Source organism: Opisthocomus hoazin, chromosome 4 (genome assembly GCF_030867145.1).
Source record: "Opisthocomus hoazin isolate bOpiHoa1 chromosome 4, bOpiHoa1.hap1, whole genome shotgun sequence".
NCBI classification, from domain to species: Eukaryota; Metazoa; Chordata; class Aves; order Opisthocomiformes; family Opisthocomidae; genus Opisthocomus; species Opisthocomus hoazin.
In genome coordinates, this window is record NC_134417.1 from 9,504,361 (window position 1) to 9,525,847 (window position 21,487).

Sequence of the window (21,487 nt, forward strand, 5' to 3'; positions counted from 1 at the left end):
CATTTCCCCTAGCAGTAACTGCACAACACTGCTCCCCTGCAAAATCCCAGTTTTAAACATAACTTCCTGTTGATTTCATCTTAATGTGAACCGGGAAGAATTTCTGCTTAAAATCAGTGCTACGGTTTATTTTTTCAACAGGGCATAGGATCCTGACACCTCTAAACTGCCTTTCAAGGCATTTCACCAGGGGAAAAAAAGAGTAAGCAAGAAGAGGCAGTATGGAGGGTTTTTCACCCACCTACTGAGGGCCACCTTTCATTTGATCCTTTCTTCCAGTGCCAACACCTAGTCAGAGCTGGTAACAACTCCTCATCCTGAAAGCTGTAGAGCACCCACTGCAGCTGACAGAAGCAGAAAACTATACCCCTTTTAGAAATCAAGCCCTCGAGACAGCAATTTATCTACCAAGTTGCTCAGAACTCATAAATCTAGTATGAGTTTTATTCAACATTTTAAGCTAATAATTTGGTACTGGAATCCATTACTCCTTCCCTAAAGCAAGACCTCTGCCAGTGCATCAGTTGGGATGAAATACCTTTTCAATTCAACCAGGTAGGTAAAAGAAAGGAATATCACTTGAAAATATCTTATTAGTATTCAGCCTTGTTTCCAGAGCAGATGTCATAATCTTCTCCCTGTGCAGTTTGACACTTCTGGGTCCAGTCATTTAAGTCAGTGTAATTTTGCATTATTATTGTATCTGAGTGACTCACAATTCTCAACTTACTTACTCCCAAACCAGTATTTCTAAAGTAGGTATTCATTTCCTTACAGATGAATAAAAGAGATTAACAGTTATTGGCTTTTGACTGCTGCTGGAAATGGGAAAACGGGCTAAACAGACTTTTGGTGTGGCCTAATAACCACCTGTTATTTCAAAGATATTTAGCCACTACAGGTGTCTATTGCAATTTTGAAAAGTTATTGAGTAAAAGGTGTTAATATCCATTTAATGAACTACATTTAAATGTTACGTAGGTTATTTGTTTTGGAGCCTGAACAGCGCTGCTAGACCTCAGCAGAATTGCTCTGTGCTTAAATCAGAGTACTTGAGACTAAAACTTAATGACTAAGATGTTGAGATGCGTCACCTGTAAACACATACTTTCATGATCTAATCCAAATCATGGAAATATCAACCAACAGTTGTCAAAACTGAAATTAAAACAGTTTTCCCATTTAGGAACGTAACTCCTACCATATTTTCACTATTCTACCCATGAACACACTAAAGTTTTTAGTTCATCAGGAATGTGTTTGTTTTCACTTTATTCCTAAAGTTAAAGAAAACAAAAAACCCTGCAAAACTTCTGTCACAAATGAAATGTAAGTCATGAAGACTACTTGTTGCGGAGCGTATGAGAATATCATTACAGCCAGGAGCCCATACAGACGTTTGTCACTCCTAGCTTCTTTCCACGACCGTGGGGGATCTCTCACTGCTATCATGACCTCCATTAGTTCTGTCACCACTGAACCAGAGCAGGCCAAGAGACAAAGTGATGGCAATAGCTACTTTAATTCTTCTAACAACCTGCAATTCTCCTCTATGTTGCTACTTGAAATACACAGATAAGTTAATAAACGCTCAAAGATATTACAACTTACTCATTATTGATTCATCTATTAAGACTAGAACAAAATTCTCCAGCCCTCTCCCCCACAATTAAAAGGTAGAGAAAAGCAGAAAGGCAAGTGAAGGGGGGGAAAATAACACCCTTAAATAAAATTCATTTGTCTATTATTTCCTCTGTCCATGCCAGTAACAGTTGCTTCTACTTCTCAGAATCATAGAATATGGAATCATAGAATGTTAAGGTTTGGAAGGGTCCTTAAAGATCATCTGGTTCCAACCCCCATCTACTTAAAAACATGCTTCTTCACAAAATTCTCAGCTTATAAAGCTGTTACACAAATACACCATTGATGAGACACTTGCTGGCCAATAGCATTATTCATACTCATTTAATGGATATTCAATTGATACAGATAACGAGGAGATCATCTCTAAAGAGGCCACTCCTTTGGCTTTTTAAGTAATACCACAGCTTGCCCATAACCAAACTCCATACACAGAACATATCCGTATATATTCTATATATATCCTCTTCTTCAAAACAATAATGGATGAAAAAAGCTGAGTAAACAGGGAATAGTTACAAGAATCTGAACTCCACAGATGAGAAAAGAACTTATGTACAATAGCACAGCAAAGACACAGGATCTTGAAACTAAAACCATGCCTTAAGAAAATAATCAAAAGCTTAATTAACAAGCTATAGCTTCCTAAGAAACATGCAGCCATCTTGCAACCATGAAGAGCAGCCCGAAGTAACCCTTCCACAAAATGTACCAGTTGTGGATCCTTTTCAACTACAATAAGGGCAACCCTGTACATGTATAATACAGATGGCCAGGTATTTTGAAGTGATAAATCTCATCACAGTCAAGAGGAATGATGCAAACTGCGAGCAAACTACTTTAAATGTCTCTCACTGGTATCTATCTAGCTGAAGTTTCATGATCTTTCACGTATTTATCTCCCCCTTCCCTCCCCTCAAACCCTGCAAGGTGGGAAATTCTCAGTTTCACACTATTTCACAGACTGGCGCTAAGCCTACGCGCCTAGAAGCTCAGTGGAAGTGCATCTGCACTAGGTCTTGCTTCTGAAATGTAGGCTTTAGTCATCAGCTGACTATGGGGAGTTGTCCCTTCCACATTCCAGCACCCTTTAAGAGTGCACTGCAGCTTCCTCCTCCTGTGCTTGCTCAGCTTGGTGCCCTATGAAAAGAAGGCTGCACCATGCAGAGGAAACATGAGCAGCCCTGTGTGGTCCTCAACGGAGTCAGTTTGCGAGCAGTCGAGTTTGGTGAAGCACACTCCACGGAGCGTCCCTGCTCCACAGGATACCTTTAAACACAGAGAGGCAGTGTAATTTGTTCAAGGTGACGTAAGAAACTTACGGCAGAGAAGGAGAATTGACTCAGCCTTTTCCAAATCTTAACATTAGTTTCCTAGTCACCCAGTCTACTAGTGGCAGAAAGCTATGACGCAAACGCAGAGAAAGCTACAAGCAAGTACAACTAAGAGTAAACAGGAAAAAAACCCCACAAAACCCAAAACTCCCCACGTAAAATAGTTAACAGTGTAACAGCAATCATACCGTCACGTAAGAATTGATGCAGTTGTCTAGCTGTTCTTCATGGCACTTAGCAACAATGTTAGTAAGAACTCTGCAAGATAGAAAGAAAAAAAAAGAGCTGTTTTTTTGTCATGAGGCAGACTAAGTCTATCTGATGCATCACATTGTTATGTTGTTGTAACCTCATTTAAAACAAATCATGAGGGATGTGTTCCAAATGATGAATGGGGTGTGCAGACACTGTCCCACTGGGAAAAAACAGTCACTCCTTCGGCCCTTCACTTGCATGGATTGTGCTGCTACACATGCATTCGTCTAACAAAATTCACCTAGTTTTAATTATTATAACTGTACTGACATTACAACTAAAGCAAACTATTAACTATCCAAAGCTTATGATGATCTAGACCTTGGATGATTAGGAATAGGGAAAATCAGAGTATGTCAAAGAAACAGAGTCAAGAGCCTTTTTGTCTGGGAATGCTGCTTGTCAGGTCCTCTCAGATCTTGGTAATTCTGCAAAGCTACGACACTTTGCTTATGACGGCGCTGCTAACAAAAGACCTACACAAGCCTATGCTCAAGCCCCAGCACACCCCTCACCTGCACTGTCTGCCCACAGCCCGGGACTCAGCCCCAGCCTGAGTGCCCGAGGACTCGGGAACAGCCGGCTGGGCACAGCACTCTCTTGTCACGGCGCAACAGGGAGAGGCTGGACGCTCTGTGCAACCAAAGATGCTTCAAGTTCCTGCAGATCAGCTTGGTAACCCGCAACACGGAAGAAAATTGCGTGGGTCGTGCCAGCACCCACTCTCACAACCTGAGCTTCTCCTAACAGGAGAGATGGCATTATCTGAGATGAAGTGCTTCAGCAAAGATTTCTCTTCAATTTCTACCTGGGTCATCTTTGTTTGAGATCATTCTGTTAGAGAAAACACAAGTCTGAGCAAGAAGCCTTCTTCAATTTAACCATGAGATTTCCTCTTGATTATTGGGATCTCATTTTTTCAGGATCCTTAATGTAGAAAAGAATCTGTAATTTTATAATCTTATTTTTATGTTAAAAGAACAGAGAGGAAACAGTTCATGGTCCTCAAATGTCAAAAATTCGCAAACCGTATCTCAAATTCAGGGGTATGCATAACAACAGTATGACTAAAATGGATTATTAATATGCCTGACTGCAGTCCATATACAATTAGTTATTTTGATTAGCTTGATGATTTGAGAGTTTTCTGCCAATTCTTATTGGATTCAAAAGCTTTGTAATTCTTTAAGACAGTATTTTTAATGTATTTAATGTCTTGCTGTTAGCAGGAGAAGTAACACTTGCAGCAAAACAGGAAAGCTATGACAAAAATCAGTTGTGCCCATTCCGACCCTTCAGCCTTTATTCTGATTTGAAATTGAAACGCGTTCTGGCAAAGATGAGACAGAGAAATGATGACATGACTGGGCCCCCAGACAAGTAAATAACCATAAAAGAGTATAAAAGGAATAATATTTTCTCCCCAACACATAAGCCAATCTATGCTCTCATTCTGTTGTTGTTGCTTTTAATATGTACAATACAAGCTGCTTCAAGCTATTCAGAACAAAATACAATGTGTGTCTATATAGGACACATCAATGAATGGCACACACAGCAGACGTGCACATTCCCACTGACATCAACTCTACCAGCACAAAGGCTACCACACATACAAGAAAACCACTGAGAATCCTTCTTTTCTTTTTTTTTTTTTTTGGCCAGGAGGGTGTATAGCCAAAATCTGAAGCATGAAAAAAAAACATCAACATCCTTCCATTTTTCCATCTAATCATCAAAACTATTTTTTAAACAGCTGTTTCTTCTATAGCATTTCTTTTCCAGTCAGTTAACCATGACTGAAATTCTAGCCTTGTTCACAATTCTTCATTCTCTCTACCTAGCCTTAACATCAGTTGATTTGCGGGCCACAAAGGGGTCCTGAACAAAGGTCCGACTGCCTCTCTCCCTTTGGAAACAGTATGTAGTGATAAAATCAAATGTTTACAAGCAAAGCTTCTTCTAATCCTAGTGTCTAGGTGTGGTAAAACTGGACTTTGCCCTGCAAGGTGCCATGATCCTTTGATAGAGGATACTGAAACTCTACCTTTCCAAGGCTAAGATGACAAATTCTGTTTCCTTGCTCCTTTAACTAATTAATATTTTTTCAGGAACTAATTCTGAAAAACAATCTGTGGAAAGAAAATGTACTGACAGCAGATTAGCCTATCAGGGTTGCTGACGACAGGTGTCATTTTTTCCCTACTACTTGTATTGTGGTCCCCATGCTTAGCTACTGGCAGAAGTACAACAAAAACATCACTATGGCCAAAAGAAAATGCAGTGCAACTTTCTGCCCTCCTGCACAGACCAATAATAATCTCTTCAGTATTATTTTTTTCCTGCTGCCCTGATTAACAGCATCAATAAAGACAATTTCATTATGTGAGGGGTGAGATACTCAGCAAATCATTGCAGCTGTTTGCCTGCTCACTGGAAAATGCTTCCATTGCTCTCCAGTTATTGCTGACACACTCTAATTAAAAAATGCCCCAGAACAGTGTGACCTCGTTGTTTGACGCTGCATTGGATGCTGCCAGATGCTAAGCTCTTCTTATGCTGAACTCCACATCCTCCAACCCAAATGTAAACCAAAATTGATATTCACCTTTGTCAGGAAGCACTTAGCTCCTTAAGGATGAGACCTTTACCTACGATTGCCTCAGGGTACAGAGGCATGTCCACCACGGTCAATGGTTTCCTGGCTGGTATCAGAGTCAGCCCCATGATACCATGCTCTTCCACGCATTATTTGCGGAGCCCTGTGTTAAGTGGGAAGCAGGCATTCCCACCACAAAAGTCTAAATGTCATAGCCTTTGTAAGAGCAGCTATAATTGGACTAACATCTACATTTGCACTCTAGAGTGAATTCTTTTCCTCATACACAAAATATTCAGATACCTGGTCACAGCTGTTGTAACTTCATCATCACTGTTTTGCACCAAAACCCAGAAGAGTTGATTCAGGACTACAGGAAGAAAATTCATAATTACATGGATCTTCTCGATCCTCAGCAAATTCTGTAATGGATGCGAGAAAGAAAATGAGATATTTCCAATATGAGCAATGAAGCCGATTACTTGCTTTCCTGCTTCAGCGGGTAAAATGCAGTGCAGCCACTGATGTACCAGCAGTAGGAAAACAGGACAACTAAGTAGAGGACCTGTTCCCCATGGAGTTTGTTTTAAATACAACCATTAATACAACCATAGTTATTGTTGAAATTTCAGAATTCCAGTATTTTGCTCTACTCTGATTTGAGGAGGAAGGGGGCAAAAAAAAAGCAAGAGAGAAACCAAAACCAGTTTTCATACTTGACTAAGGATACACATGTAAGAGCAATAAAAGAAATTAATTACTATTTTAAAGACATGCATTTCCTAATATTTTTAGGAAAACTCTTTATGCAGAGATCTGATAAACTGAACTTGTTGTGGCTAAAATACTTCTGTTGAAAGCCCATTGGTTAAAAGCAGTATTAACACTCTAACCTGACTGGACTGACATTATACTCTCCTCTCTGATCAAAGGGGACATTGAGCTTTCAATTAAAAAAACCTCCTTTGAATTCCTTCTAGTTTTTCACTTCAGACATTTCCAAAACATTCCAGAATTTCTTCAAAGGTATTAGTGATTTATAAATAAAAACAAAATACTCTGGGGAAAATTACTTATGTCCTGGTTATAGCGCATAGTTTATCCCTTGTCATACACAACATTGTGCCTATTTTCTAATAAAGCTATCAAAATCTTTTTAAAAGGCAAACTACAAATAGCAAATAAACAACAGTGCAATTCAGGTAGTTTAGGTAACTGACTTACTGTCTAGAAAGCTGTAAAGCTTTTATGGATTGCTAAACTTTGTCCAATACGCTCAATTGTTTCCCAAAGAGTAATAGTTAAGGACTTCACTTTGTAGAGTTATAACCTCTAAATAACACGGATGCTTTGATTTTTGAAATAATTCCTTTAAATGAAGACAGTATTTACAAACAAAGCAACCCTTTTGAGCTCTACCTGCACCTATCAGCAAAAGTAGCAGCCACCTTTAAGGACTTGCCTAGAGAACTGCCATGATTTATTGGAACTTATTGCTTACATATTAAAGCAAACATATCTTCCCAAGCAGCTCTATAAAATCCGATTAAGGTACACTCAAACAGAAAAACGTTAACAATGAAGGAAAGGGGGAAAGCACCCACATGACGGTAACATCTAAACCCCAAAACACCTATTAGATTTTACAGACTGGTAAAAGGAAAAATAATAAAAGTCACATGTATGACACTCTAGAGCTAGTACCATGGAACAGTGTCACCACTGCCCTGCAGTCTTCTCACTCACCTTCCTGTTAAAGTTCAGTCAGCAGATTGCAAAGCAAGAACGCTGAATTTCACCATTCATGAACAAGTGAACATGGCCCAACATTTACCTGCTGCTCTTCTAATTTGTTATACTCCTCCTCTCTCACAGCTTTTGACCTCTACTGAATACCCTCACATTTAATGCAGTTCTTGCTTATTCATTTCATCTCTGCAGAAAGGCTATGTTCTTTCTGATTTCAGAACCTGACAGGCAACAAGCACCCTTGATTTATCCATGCAAAATACCCCAAACAGCCCTTTGGGTAGCATCCAGGTTTTGAGAGCGAAAGGACAAAGACCCAAGTAGGAGGTGAGCATACAATGTATCTACGGCAAGAGAAGACTAGCAGGAATACTGCAGCTCTGCAGGCTACAGCCCCTTTTCCCTGACATTCCCAGAGCTATGTTACAACATCCTTTAACAGGATCTGAGGCTTGGCATAGGCTGAGTTACAAACTTTCATGGGCCAGAAGCAGCTATGCTCTAAACGAGAAGGGATGGGAGACAGCTCTGCGACCACTAATGGATCTGTCACATCAAGTAAGCCTAACTGGAGGTGTCATGAACCCATTGCCTCCCGGTAAGTCTATGCCATGTTTAGAAATGTGCAGTGATGGATCAGTTGAGAGAAAGCCCTAAATACAATTTTATAGCACAGTTCGCACTGCAGGTTACTTTACCTTACAAGAATTGATAAAGTGTGAAGTAGGAGGCTGGGATAGATCCTTTTCCCTTTCCTGGCACTGATGGAAAAAGTTATTTAGGTATGGATCCTAAAATGATAAACATTCACATTAATGTATATTACAGAATGGATTAGAACTCAGCTCCATCAGTTGGTTACAGCAATCACCTGTGATGCCGAAGAACACGCTTAGTCCCTACTGCCTTACACATAAGACAACAGAAAGACACATCAACTTCTTCAGCCCAACCTACTGGCCAGCACAGCTTGCTATATACAACTTATTTCCAGGTGCCTTGGTCACTCTTTTTTCAGTGTTGTGAGCAGTTAATTTTTTTCCTCACAATCTAAGGGATTTCAATGGTCAGATTTTTTTTTCTTCCTGGTGCTCACAACTTATTTTCTTGCTGTCTAAACTGATATACCACAATTTTCTGTTGGCATAGTCCGAAATAATTTATATTTTCCTTAACGTGTGCATTCCACCATTGTCATTGTGCCCCTCTACATTCAAATAACCTTTAAATGTTAGAGAAACAAATTCATACAAGATTTTAAAATATCTTTCAGTCATTCCTTGACACTTTCTAAGCAGTTAACAGAGCCAAGAGGAAATTTGGCTTACCTGAGTATTTACTGTTGATACAACAAAAGTAGAGACTTTGAAAAGTGGTTTCCCGCTATCTACCCATTTTACATCACAGCCGATCTGCTATTAAAAACAAACAAACAATTAAAAACCACATTTTCCCACTTATTTCCTGCTTTTTCAAACGTGCATCAAATTTTCACTGCATAGCTTTGCACACGCGCGTGCATGAACTGTGCTGGCTGCGCTGCTTTCACAACTGCAGAATGACAAAGCCACTTCTCAGCACAAGGCCACAAAGGTTATCACTCCAGGGACCAGATCACTGCCCCACCCTGTCCTCATGACAACAGTAAAACAAACACAAGGAGGCAGTAATAATCCAAACTCGACAGGATCAGTGGGAAAATCTATCACATTACACCCCAAAACTGGAGCATGAATCATGACCATGGATCATGTCTGCTGAAGAATGAATGTCATATGGCCTCAGTTTGTGAAAAGAGTGCTTTTTGACTATGCTCATTCATGTTTTGTAGAAGTTAGGTATAATATTGTAGAACATACAGTTATAAAATACATTTTTTCCATATACACCTGTGAATCAGCAACATATCACTCTCAGTCCAGTAGTACATGTATTAGTTTACATACCCCATGATATGGACATGAATATTCTAAAACAGATACCCTATTTATCATTTCCACTTCCAGGTAAGTGCAAATGCAAATCTGTTCTCATGTAAAACATCTGCAAATAAATGCTCTGTGCCATTTAAATAACATGAAAGTATGAAGTAATACCTTTCCACTAGCTGGTTCTTGAAGGCTCAAGTAACTGGGAGGCAGACTGCTTGCCACTGGCACGTTGTGTTCTTGGGACGCTAACTGGGCATCTTTCAATAAAGGAAGCCATGCATATCCCACTGCGCACAAGAACAAGTCAATATGACTCTTTGGAAAAAACAAGCTTCTCAAGTTCAAAGGAAGACAATAATATCCAGGCAGAAATTCTGTAATCCTTATTTGAAAGTACATAATTTATATTTATAATTGAAAGTAATTCTACTACAGGTACCTGGTGTTTCCAGAGCCTCTTTCTTTTTGGCATTAGCTTTTGCATTTATGTCACAGGTGACATGATAAAATGAAAACAGAATGTGGTGTTTCTTATGGAGTTGAGTGGGAAGTTCAATTTTCACCTGAAATGTAAAATGTTACACCTCACTTTAGTTTAAAAATTGATTAAACCAGGCATCAGAGATGGTCTAAATGAGTGACATCTCTCCACAGAGGTCAAAGTACAGCCTGTCTTTACTGGCTAATGTTTGTCTGTGTGGGTAATAGATGCCCTCTTAAGAAAATTGTTTAGGATGATCATCCATCATTTTCACTTAAAACAGCTTTTTTCCTCACTGTCTTGCGGACGAATATTTGCATTTATGATGAAAGAGTGTAAGATGAAAGAGGACAGAACTAAACAGTGATGGACTCTGCTTTGATGTGATCACCTGCACTCTAGCACCCACAAATATCCATCGTCATTCTCATATTTTCAGGATGACGAAACCAAAGACTAAAATGACATCTCTGCTACTGCTTCATCATCATTTCATGGCAAAGACCAAGTAATATAAAGGCCGACACGAGAATAAAATTTTATTTATGATTTCTCCTCAGTCTTAAATCCCATATCAAGTCATCCATGAAACCTACAGATTTGATTTGAGGTATTATTAACTTATTAGAGTAAAAATACAAAGTAATCAAAACATGTTACCGTAGGAACTAATGAAAAAGACCCCTTGCCCTTGTGAGCTACAATAAAGTTTATCCAAGCTAATTCTATGCTTAATGTAAGGTTTAGAAATTGTTGATAAATGCTTCCAGTGTTAAACCAGCTTATGGGAAAGAAACTAATATCATAGACATAGATATGAAATGGGCATTCAGGCATGGAGATTAAGACAACTTTCTTGATAACACAGTACATTCTTTTAAAAGACTGCACTTGCTGTACTAGGAACATTTAGGACAGGTGCACACCTCTTCCAGCCAAATCACCTATTAAGATCTGAATTCAGCTCTTTGTTCAAGTTGAAAGTAATCTGCCCAAACCAGATGGCTCATTAGCATCACGTGAAGGACATTTTTAGATGTGTTAAAACTCAGAACACTGCTTGCAGAGGAGTAGTGGGGGGTTCAAGATCTCTGAAGATGTAATGCTTTAAGTTCCACATCAGTTCCTAAACATGAATCTTAAAATTGATACTTCACATATAGTTGTACATTATCTGCTGGTCTTGCTTCTGCCATTTTATCAAAGTAAATTTTAACTGAAAAAGGAAATTTTTCCAAGATCAAGCCAAGAGTTTGGAAAATGTATACTAATGCTGTTTGCCAGCCTTATCCCTACACGTAAAACAGTACTTGAAAATCCAGAACAGGCACGTGACATTCACAAGCCATCAGACACTCGTCACTGAAAGGATGAAATGAAGTTCACCTGCAGAAAGCCTGGGGAATCAGTACTTGGTGCTGGTGAAACATACAGATGCATGTACGACTAACATTTGGCAAAGCCCAGTGTATGAACTCTATTCTATAGCTGCATCCTCAAAAGCACCAGCTAAATGACTTGCTGCAGCCACTACATGTCACTGTACATTCTGTCCAGACCACTGGATCTACAAAAATGCCCCAGTGCAGATCTTATATTTCAGAGAGGGATTTGTTCTGACATTTGCCTACACCCTTCATCATAATGTTTACTGTTTCCATTAAATTCAGAGATGCAGCTGGACCCTTAATATAATCCAGACGTGCATTTTAGAGAGCTAGACTGTTCCTAATTAATTCTACACGATCTTAACTGTACTCAGAACATCTTATAAAAGGAAGGATTCACTGAGTTAAGGAAAAAAAACAAACCGAAAACGTGAGACTGTATGTAAATCTACATAACACAGGCCTATCCAGATACACAAACAATTGTAACAGAAGTATTCTTTACACATGTCTTTCTGTCTCATCGGCAAATATGTGGGATTGGCAGACATTTAATGAAAGAAAATGCAGACTGACCTCATCATAGAAATCAGGATTCTGGGAATGATGTAGCACAGCGGTGTAAGCTGCTGTTGTAAATAATGGTCCACCTGGCTTCCCATAAATACACTAATAAAAATAACATGCTTTAATTACATTGTGAAATTCTGCTGATGATACTAGTCTTGGTATATCTAATATGCATGTCCACTGAAAACAATATCATGAAAGATTGATAATTACTTTGATCAAATATTAAAAAAAATATTTTAAGTGCTCAAACTGCAATTTTTCATACAGACTTCCAGTAAAAGTCCATTGATTCTGTGAAAATTACTCTACACTCTACTAAGCAGTGCAGACTCCCTAGACTTCTTCCTTGCCGTTACCAGTTTCAGAGTTTTCTGCAAAAAGCTTTACAAAACTATTTCACTTTTATGCAGTTCAATACAATGCCTTTACTGACTTTTCAATGTTACAAAAGCTACACCAGCTAACAATCTGCTTGCTGGTAGAGTCCAGTCTGGAGGCTCTCGATTACTGAGTGATGGCAACTTTATTTATTGGCAGGGAAACTACAGTACAACAATACTATGCAATAGGCCTTGGTCAACAGCAAATTTAAGACTTAAGTCTAAGGTTCTTATAATTTTGTGCTTCACTCTTTTCAATGAAGTGCTCTAAGCTCAGTCAGAAACGTAGGGTAAACAGTAAATTTCAGGATAAGTAAGTTGCACTGTAAAAAATGGCCAGGTTCTCGAATACTGTCTTCTTCCCCCTCCACCAGTTAGAAAGCCAGCACTGCAAAATGGCACCACGAGCGGGAATCATTACAACCAACTGGGATCAAACAGAACCACAGTGCAAATGTAGAAGGATGCAGGACAACATTCACTGTTTAATTGTTCCAGGTTAGTATAGCCCTGATTCCTGGGTTTTGTAAGTAATGTTCTCAGAAACATTTTTCTCTGAATATACTCTTGTTGTGGCTCACCTTCAGCGGCTTTGCTCCTTCTTCATCAGAGCTTTTAAATTCAATGCACACTGTTATATTCCGTGCCTGAAAAAAAGACAGGAATGTATTAAAGCTTAGATCAGAAATGGGATACCTGTAAAAACACAGGCAAACTGTAAGGGCTGAAATAAGATCTTTTCAAAATCTAGGAGAAACATACAGATGTTGTATGAACATTTAAAACGTCTTTAAGTCACAGTGGTATCACTAGAAATAGTATTTCCAAGACGAACTGGCAAAACGCAAGCCAGGCCTCAAACTGACTGCGTAGAAGCAGATTATAATGTCACCAGCACTTACCCGTGTCTTGTCCTTAATTAATTTTCAGTCACCATAAAACTGGAAGTAATACTCAAGTTTCATTTAAGAACTACAAATATTATCCAGGTTAATTTTATCCGCACACATAATTTCATTAAAATACAGTCTTTCTGAAAATTGTGAAAAAGCTATTACCACATTAGCTCTCTTTGAATCACTGATACAACTTAAAATTAATCCACAGATTCATTTCATTAAAATCATACCAATGTTTTATGACTGCAAAAATTCAAAAAGATCAAAAGCCAATTCAGCGGCTGGGATCACCATTTTCCCCTTCTTTATGACGAGCACTCCTTCAGTTCAGGGAGAGCTCATGCAGTACACGACCATCCAATGTTGGTCTGAATTGGTCACACACTGTACCTTGTTGAAGTATTTTTGGCTATCATACTTGAGGTGTTTTGGATATATGTATATTTGGTTCTTGTATACTCTGTAAGGTCGAGAATATTTTGTTGATTCTTGTACAAACTCCTCAACTTCCACTGTAGGTTGGTGCTCCTTTAAGTCATTAAATGGCTTGATTGGAATAAAAGACGAGGTTACACAGTCTTCAAAAGAACAGAAAAGAAAACCATCACATATTATGTTTAGTTTTACAGTCTTACTACTAAGAATGAGTAATATTGAGATGGAACAAGCAAAATCCTGCCTTAACCTGTAAAGAATAAGTAATACAGAGATGCAACAGGCCAAATTCTGCCTTAAATTACATCCATATTACCTCAGAACAATTACAATGTATCAACCTTAAATGGTTTATCTCCCTCGAGTTAAACAGTACAGCACTGAAAACCTCTTTGACACACACAGTATTTGATGGCATAACAGCACCATTGATATATGGACAGCTTCAACGGAATATACTGAAGTGATGCGGTTTAATTAATTTTACACCTCAATATCTCATTTAAGTTTTTCTATTATCTAATAACATAGTAAATGAAATGAAGAAACAAGCAGTGCAGAACTAGATTAAATACATGATAGAATTGGGATAACTGAAATCAGACCAAGAAACATAAGCACTCAGTCACCCAGACAGGGAGAGGTTAAAACTGGCTAGAGCATACATTGTCTGCCCGTGCCATTAAATCCATCAGATATTTAACTTCAGCATGGAGAACTCCAGGGCTGTTTGCACAACAGCAGCTGAGAAGGGTCACCAACTTAGGGATGTCCCGAGCTATATCTGGGAAAAGCAATTTGAAGGTCCTGCCTACAAACTCATTCCTCAACTCCTGCAGTAACCCACAGGAAAAGCCTACCAATTTGTGGTGAGGAAGCTGAAAGAAGCCGGTGATTCCTCACATACGCTATGCCCAATTTTACTTCCTTCTAAACTAGCCCAAGAGGAAATTACCAGTCTCAGGATAGTGCAGGTCCTCTGCAGCCCAAGCAGGCGGGGGAGAACCAGCTCTACAGGCCAGCTATAGCAGGATGGTTTCTCTTTGCTTTCTTTCAAACAGACACTGAAAGCTTTCTTCCCAGCCTGCTGCCCACCAAAACGTGAATGTGTCCGGATTGACTTGTACACCCAGCTAACAGACACAGCTACTGACTTAAGCTGGAAAGATCCATATACGAAAACTTTTTTCTTTCCCAATCAAAATTCACAGCATTAAAAGGGAACTGCTAAATTAAATCACTAGCTTTTGTTAGCCAGAAGGGACCACCGCCTGCTGTAGAGAAGCCTTAAGCAGGGTTATTCTCTTCAGCACCAGCAACAGGTCCCTGTAGACAATCGTGCAAATTCCTCTGTTGGTCAGTGAAGGTACTCAGGGTCACATACAAACTTCTGAAGGTTTGCTCCTCTGCTACTTACTCTCCCAGTACTTGGGAGACTCTGCTCACTGGTCTTGGCCTACAAAGCTAAGATGGGCAGCTTTCTGTTTGGGAAAATCTCAGGCAACTCATCTTCAAAGACAAGGATGCGTTATGTCTTAGAATTGGGCCAGCTGCTCCTTAAATTTGATATATTATAAGCATTCTGACTGTGTCCATTTTCGAACATTTTAATTAACCTTGTTTTTCATTAGAGAAATCCGTAGACCAATCCAAGGATTAGCACGAGGCTCCAAGGCCTCTCTGCAGAAGTCCTTCTGTGCCCTGCACTTTTAAATACCAGTAGCTCAGATGCACTCCACAGGCCATGGCTGCTCTCCTGAGAAGACTCAGTCATAAAGCAAGAAGCAGGCTGGAAAATGACGGCTCCTGCAGCCAGGTGTGAAGGTCTGGTCTCTCTCTGTGCCTCACCCTGCTGCACAGACATGCATGTGGAGGCAACAGCCCAGTTTGCTGCCAGCCACATGGCTCTCGGCTACGAACTACTCCCCGTGACTGCCCTCCATAAGAATGGAATATCACAGTTTGGGGTTTTAATGGGTATTTTAGAGGGAAAAACAGGGGATGTAGCAGCAGCAATATCTGCTACCCTAATGCCAGCCTTGGAGCCCCAACCCTCCAGCCCAAGGGACAACAAGCAGGGACCACACAGCACAAGTGGGAGCTTCAGGAAGTTGTATGCTCTCTTCCCCTTTGCTAGAGCTATATGAGTTTGGCTTCTTTCCATACAGCAGAAAAGGCAGAAGCTTTGTTTCAGGTTAAACACTGTCAGACAACATGCTCTGACACACCACTGGCTCCAGCTCCTGTTCTGGCTGTAGTAAAGTCTTCTAAAAACAAAGTTCTACTTCTGTTGTGTAACACAAATTGATGCTAATACGAAGCAGGGTAGTGTCGGTCCCTAGAGACACAATCATACCAGAAAATTCTTGACAAGATCTTTGGCCAACTTCCTTTTCAGTGGCTTTTCTTGGCAATAAAGGATTTTAGCACCAGCCTGGCATGACTTATTTTGAGTGGGAAGGAGGTGTTAGAACAGGTTACTGCTATGACAAGACTTCCTTCAGAACTGGCTGAAGTCAAAAAGAAAATTTCATGAAAACTTTAATGAATCCTACAGCATGCAAGTTTTCTGGGACAGTTTGAATAAGACTGTAAAATCATTTACAGAGTAAGGCAAATTTTCTCCATAACAAAGAAATGTTTCAGCCATTACTCTTTAGAGTGAAGGAATTTTCATCGCCTTTCCACAGGAACTGGGCACCTTACTAGCACATACCCTTTCAAGCCAGACTTTCACCTGGCCACAGTGCACACTGAGTCAGGTAACAGTACAAGGCCCAGGGTGCTTTGGGCCATTTTGCCTACTCTGAGCTATCAGTTTATTTTAATTCCAAAAATTAAAAATGCTTTAGAAATGTTAGTGAAACTGTTTTTTATCTAATACCATATGAAGACAGCATCAAGGTGTGTGATGACAGACTTCAGAGGAACTCCGAAGGTCCTGAGCTTTTTGCAACAGCGGGTCACAGAAATGTGGCCCTTGAAACAGAAAATTTAAAAAGAGATAAAAGGATCCTGTTAGAAGTATCTTAGCAGCTGCTGCACTGATGGCAGAGTGGCCTCTGAATGAAGTCCTCCATCTAGCCTGCATTCTTGAAACCCACTGGTAATCATGCCCCACACACGCTAATTCACAGAGCATACGAGCATCACAGTCCATTAAAGTGCCAGTATTTTAGCTTCAGGCTACAGCAGTCCACTCAGCTCTTTGGCCTAATCCCTTAGAGACCAAAAAGTGGTCCCTGGACTTTCATCCCATGTGGATTCAGCTTGTTGTATTCTGTACTGTTGGGGTACACCTGGCCAGGTACCAGAGGAAACAAAGAATGGTATAATTAAATGAAAACAAGAAATCAAGAACACTCCCTTGCACACATTTTTCTATACAATGACAGACACTTCCACCAGAATTGTCTCAAGGCAGCAATTAAGGCTGGAAAGCCTATGACAATGTCCTATTTAATGATAACATTTAATTATAAAGTAAAATCATACTTGGATGTTCCAAAGGAACACAATCAACTGCAATCTCCAAACAGCCAGGTATGGTCTGTATTTTGCTAATCTTCTCTGCTCTGCAATGACAGAAACAAAAACATTTTAGAAAATTAGAACAAGGGTGATGAGATTCATCATAGGAATTAATCTAAAATGGAAAACAGTCCCTGATTTAAGATACAAATACATATTAAGCACATTTAACGTATACCTATATTAAACTCAAATCAAATGCAACAGCGGGAAAGAAATGTGGTGGGTTTTGTTGGGTTTTTCTCCTTCTTTTTTGGCCTCCCTTCCTCGCCTTGCTTGGCAAGAAATATCATAGCGTATTTCACAGAAGAGGAAGAAACTGATGAACCAAACCTTATGAGAAATAACTTACCCACTTTCTCTTTCTAGAATCTGAATCATATGTTCTTGAAAAGGAATTCAGTAACCACTGAGATGAGAGGAGTTCACAGCATCATGGCTTCTGCAAATGCCATGCTGAAAAGGGACCAAGACACATTCCTCGGGCCCAAGCAATTTAAGCAGTGCCAAAACTGTGATGCTAAACTGCTTTTATCCAGGCGATGTTTTAGACAGACAAACTCAGCAGTGGTGACTCTTCTTAGAGTCGTGAGAATTTCAGTGAAGTTACCTGACCAGCCACGTTAAGATGGCACAAGAGACTAAGGTCCTGATCCAATCCCTCTAGCTGAAATTCAATCTTTCTGATATTTGATTTTATATAAATGGAACTGGAGAAGTTAAGTAGATTAATTCATTTCTAAATGCATTTAGGGTAGAAGTGACAGGAAAAACTTCAAGCTTCAATTCTCATGTCACTTACCCAGTATAAACAAAGACTCTGCTCTAGAATTAACCTGATTTACACCTGTATGGAAGAATATCCAACCAAATCACTATTCACTAATTCATACACTGTCAAACATTTGGAGAAATTTTTTCCTTCCAATGTTCACTCTCCAGTTTGTCATGGAGACTCAAACAATCAAAAGCAACCAGTGTGGAAACCATTAAAGAATGTTTTCATTTTTCTCTCTTTTTTTTCTTCCTCTTGCTTGTTTTCCCTGAGATAATATTCTCTTGTTGGTTACTTCACCTGCATCTCCCTGATGGAAGGTAATTTAAGGAATCACTATCTTTAGGTTATAGTAACATTTATTAATGTGCCAAATGACATTTCACTTTTCCTGGAAAGTCCAACCTAAAGCACTCTGCCAGGTAATAACCTAATGTGAAAAGCACTAATTTAATATGGCCACTTTGGCACTCTGTGTCAAACAAAGAAACAAAGCTGTGAAAATTATTTTGCATAGCTTTATAAAGTTTTATTCCTTCATACCAAGTTAAAAACTGTTCCTTACCTTCTATATTCTGCTATTAATTTAATCAAATCTTCCATGGAAATCTTATTACTTTCTTGCCTGAATAAAGGTGAGAATCGGGAGTCTCTGTCAACATTTCCCTGATTATCTTTGAACACTGGTCTATAAAGAAAGAAAAGTGACATGTTTATAAACTTTCACTCACATATACTTGAACATTTGAAATTGTCATGTAATCTTTTGACAAGGATATGATATGAATTCTTACACAAATTCAAGGGCTCCCTGCAGAGCTTCACACAAGAAAGCTCTTCTGAGGTGTACATCTGCAGAAGCACAGGTAACTTCAGTTTACTTGCATGTGCAGTCCCAGTCCTGCAAAGACTTCCAACTTGGTTTAATCTTACACGATGCAGACAGTCCCCACTGACCTCAGATGCAGTGTGACCACTTGCAGCTCACAGTTGCTGGGCTTTAACACTATAACAGATCACCATCTAGTTCATCATCCACCATTTTTCTCCCCTCTTCCATAGCTAAGCCTCACTTGAGAAAGCACCTCACCGAAGCCAGCTCTCCGCCCCCACCCGCCCCCCCATCACTGCAAGGCTGCCTCCTCCAGCCTCTCGGCAAGCTCTTCAGACAGCCCCAGAGAGGCCATCCCTGGCTGACAGCCACCACCTCTGAGACTGATGGGACTTCACGATCTTGCTCACACATCAAGGATGTGACTCCTCACTTCAGCAAAGAGACTAACTCCTTCTTTCAAGGAAGCATTTTGAAGGATTCATTAAATCAATAGGTAGTTTTGTCCACGAACTTCTTATCCAATGAAAACCACGACAATATTAAATAACAGAAATCATTGCAAAATGTCAACTCCCAGCCACTACATCTCACCAAGTAAATACACGTACGCTTTTGCAGAACCAGGTTAGAGACATCTACTAAATCTTCCTATGCATTAGATCAGTTCTGTGTCCTCCAGGAGCATGACACCAACTCACTGGGGCTTAGCTTTCCTTCACAAAACAAGTTTGTGGAGCATCGACTACATTTTTGGTAAACCGGCTACAAAGTGCCAAGAGAAATGGAAAAAAAAGGAAATTCATCTATAACTGGGAACAATAAGTATCAGCTGTTGTGCACACACAAAAGCATTCCCAGATATTTCCATTCCTGCTCATTGACACTTGCAAGATTTAATTAAGACATTCCAGGGCCCTTTGCATATCCCCAAGGGTCACACATGCTGGCGGACTGGATAATGTAACAGCTATCCAAATTAATGAACCTTGGATTCAGCTGTAGTATGTAAAAACATTGCTTAACAAAAGTAAAATGTTCTTGACACTAAGTGCTGTTCTGTGAATCATTTGGCCAATCTTGCTTCCTTAATTTACTTCTCTGTTCCACTGCCAGTGAGAAGAATTGATGCCAGCACAAATTGTTGCCAGATGCAAAATAATGGAGTAAACCTTTGGAACAAGAACCCAAGGATAAGTATAAATGCACTGTGTCTTAACTTAATTAACTGAGAGAAGCACCACTATTTCATTTCTTTGTAACTGTAGAGAATAATCAACTCTCTTCTATCAGATTTTTGCCTCCAGCAGTTAGAGAGAATAAGGTCCACACCAACATGCCATGTCAAACATCTTACGTTATTAGGGAGAAATCAGACCTAATTTCTGGCAGCCACCACTAACTTTACAAATCCTGTTAAGCTGCTGTCAGAAAAAAAAAAAAAAAGATAAAGAAAAAAAGATAAGATTTAATAATTATTGCAGTATTGGTGACTCTGATATTCCTTGGACTCAGCACTGCTTCCTTCTCCAGACTAACAGAGAGGACTAAAACATTCAGTGATCGATTTCCGCTGCGCCACTGGGCTCTGCAACGTGATGCTGAGCAAATCCAGGCTCTGCTGGAGCTTATTAACAAACTCCAGGGCGGGCTCTGACACGGAGCAAGCCACTGCTCAGCACAGCAGGGCGTAGGGGCACTTACCAAGGCAGAGCTGGGATGTTCATGGCGTAAAAGCAAAAACAACCAGGTCTGTGCTGCAAGTAGCTCACTCCAGGTCAGTGGTGCTGAGCACTGAGCACTGCCTCCCGGGAGGCTCGGGGACACGGCATCGTCACCTCCTCCCCTCCGGCCACTCTGGTTTGGAGTCAGAGGGCTTTGCAGAGTCCTCCTGCCTACAACCACTCCTCCCCAGCATCAGCACTCCCTGGGTATCATACGCCCTTTCCTCTAGAACCGCTCCTCCTCAGTTCAGCAGCATACCCCAGCCTAAATAATACACCCAGGGCAAAATTAAAGCCATGAAACCAGGTATCTGCAACACAAAATGGGTAAGTATTTTTATCCTTCCAACATAAACACAATACTCCATTTATGTAAAGCTCTTGCCACTGCAAGAGCAATTTAGATGTGCATTGAAAACAAAATAACTCTTCTTAAAAATAGGCATGTTTTATGCACTCAGGGAACAGTTAGATGGCTTTCTACTGGTCAAACTGTACTGATGTCTCCATTCCCCTGGCTCATTAAAGCTGAAGAATTTGCAGAGCAGCACGTATTACGTGTATTACGTCTGCAGTCAAGTAACCGAAACCCCATGTTTTGCTGATCCTTTCAGGCTGCTGAGTGCAGGTGGAGCAAGAGTGCTCCTGTCACAGCAAACATACTGAAGGCATTTGAGAATGACAACTGTCACATCAAAGAAAAGGAAACATAACAAAACACTTCTAAAATCCACGACTCCAATATTTGTCTGATACATTAATTATTCCTTACTGCCAGTTACTTATTTACCAGAGAGATCTTAATAAGAAAAATTTCACAGAACTAAAATCCTGAAGAGATTCTAAAGGTGTTAATTTAGAGGAAAAGAATGAATAGATTTCACTAAAGAAACTGAAACATCAGCTCAGTATTTAAAGTGTCTCTATGTTTCTACTGTTCTGACATTGTTAGCTGAT

At 39.8% G+C, this 21,487-nt stretch overlaps 1 protein-coding gene across 10 annotated transcripts in view; it reads right to left on the reverse strand.

Moving 5' to 3' along the window:
• Window positions 1–21,487, reverse strand: part of DOCK10 (dedicator of cytokinesis 10) — a 168,637-nt gene that overhangs the window by 40,867 nt on the left and 106,283 nt on the right. For 9 of the 10 annotated variants that reach the window (XM_075417868.1, XM_075417870.1, XM_075417872.1 and 6 more), the window contains exons 15-25: window positions 18,540–18,662; window positions 17,164–17,243; window positions 13,624–13,811; window positions 12,916–12,981; window positions 11,958–12,050; window positions 9,952–10,075; window positions 9,678–9,799; window positions 8,910–8,996; window positions 8,280–8,372; window positions 6,136–6,254; window positions 3,167–3,236 (exon numbers count right to left, since the gene is read on the reverse strand). In XM_075417868.1, coding sequence (XP_075273983.1) covers window positions 3,167–3,236; window positions 6,136–6,254; window positions 8,280–8,372; window positions 8,910–8,996; window positions 9,678–9,799; window positions 9,952–10,075; window positions 11,958–12,050; window positions 12,916–12,981; window positions 13,624–13,811; window positions 17,164–17,243; window positions 18,540–18,662 — 1,165 coding nt within the window. The remainder of the gene's footprint in view (window positions 1–3,166; window positions 3,237–6,135; window positions 6,255–8,279; window positions 8,373–8,909; window positions 8,997–9,677; window positions 9,800–9,951; window positions 10,076–11,957; window positions 12,051–12,915; window positions 12,982–13,623; window positions 13,812–17,163; window positions 17,244–18,539; window positions 18,663–21,487) is intronic. The other variant, XM_075417871.1, reaches the window with a different exon arrangement.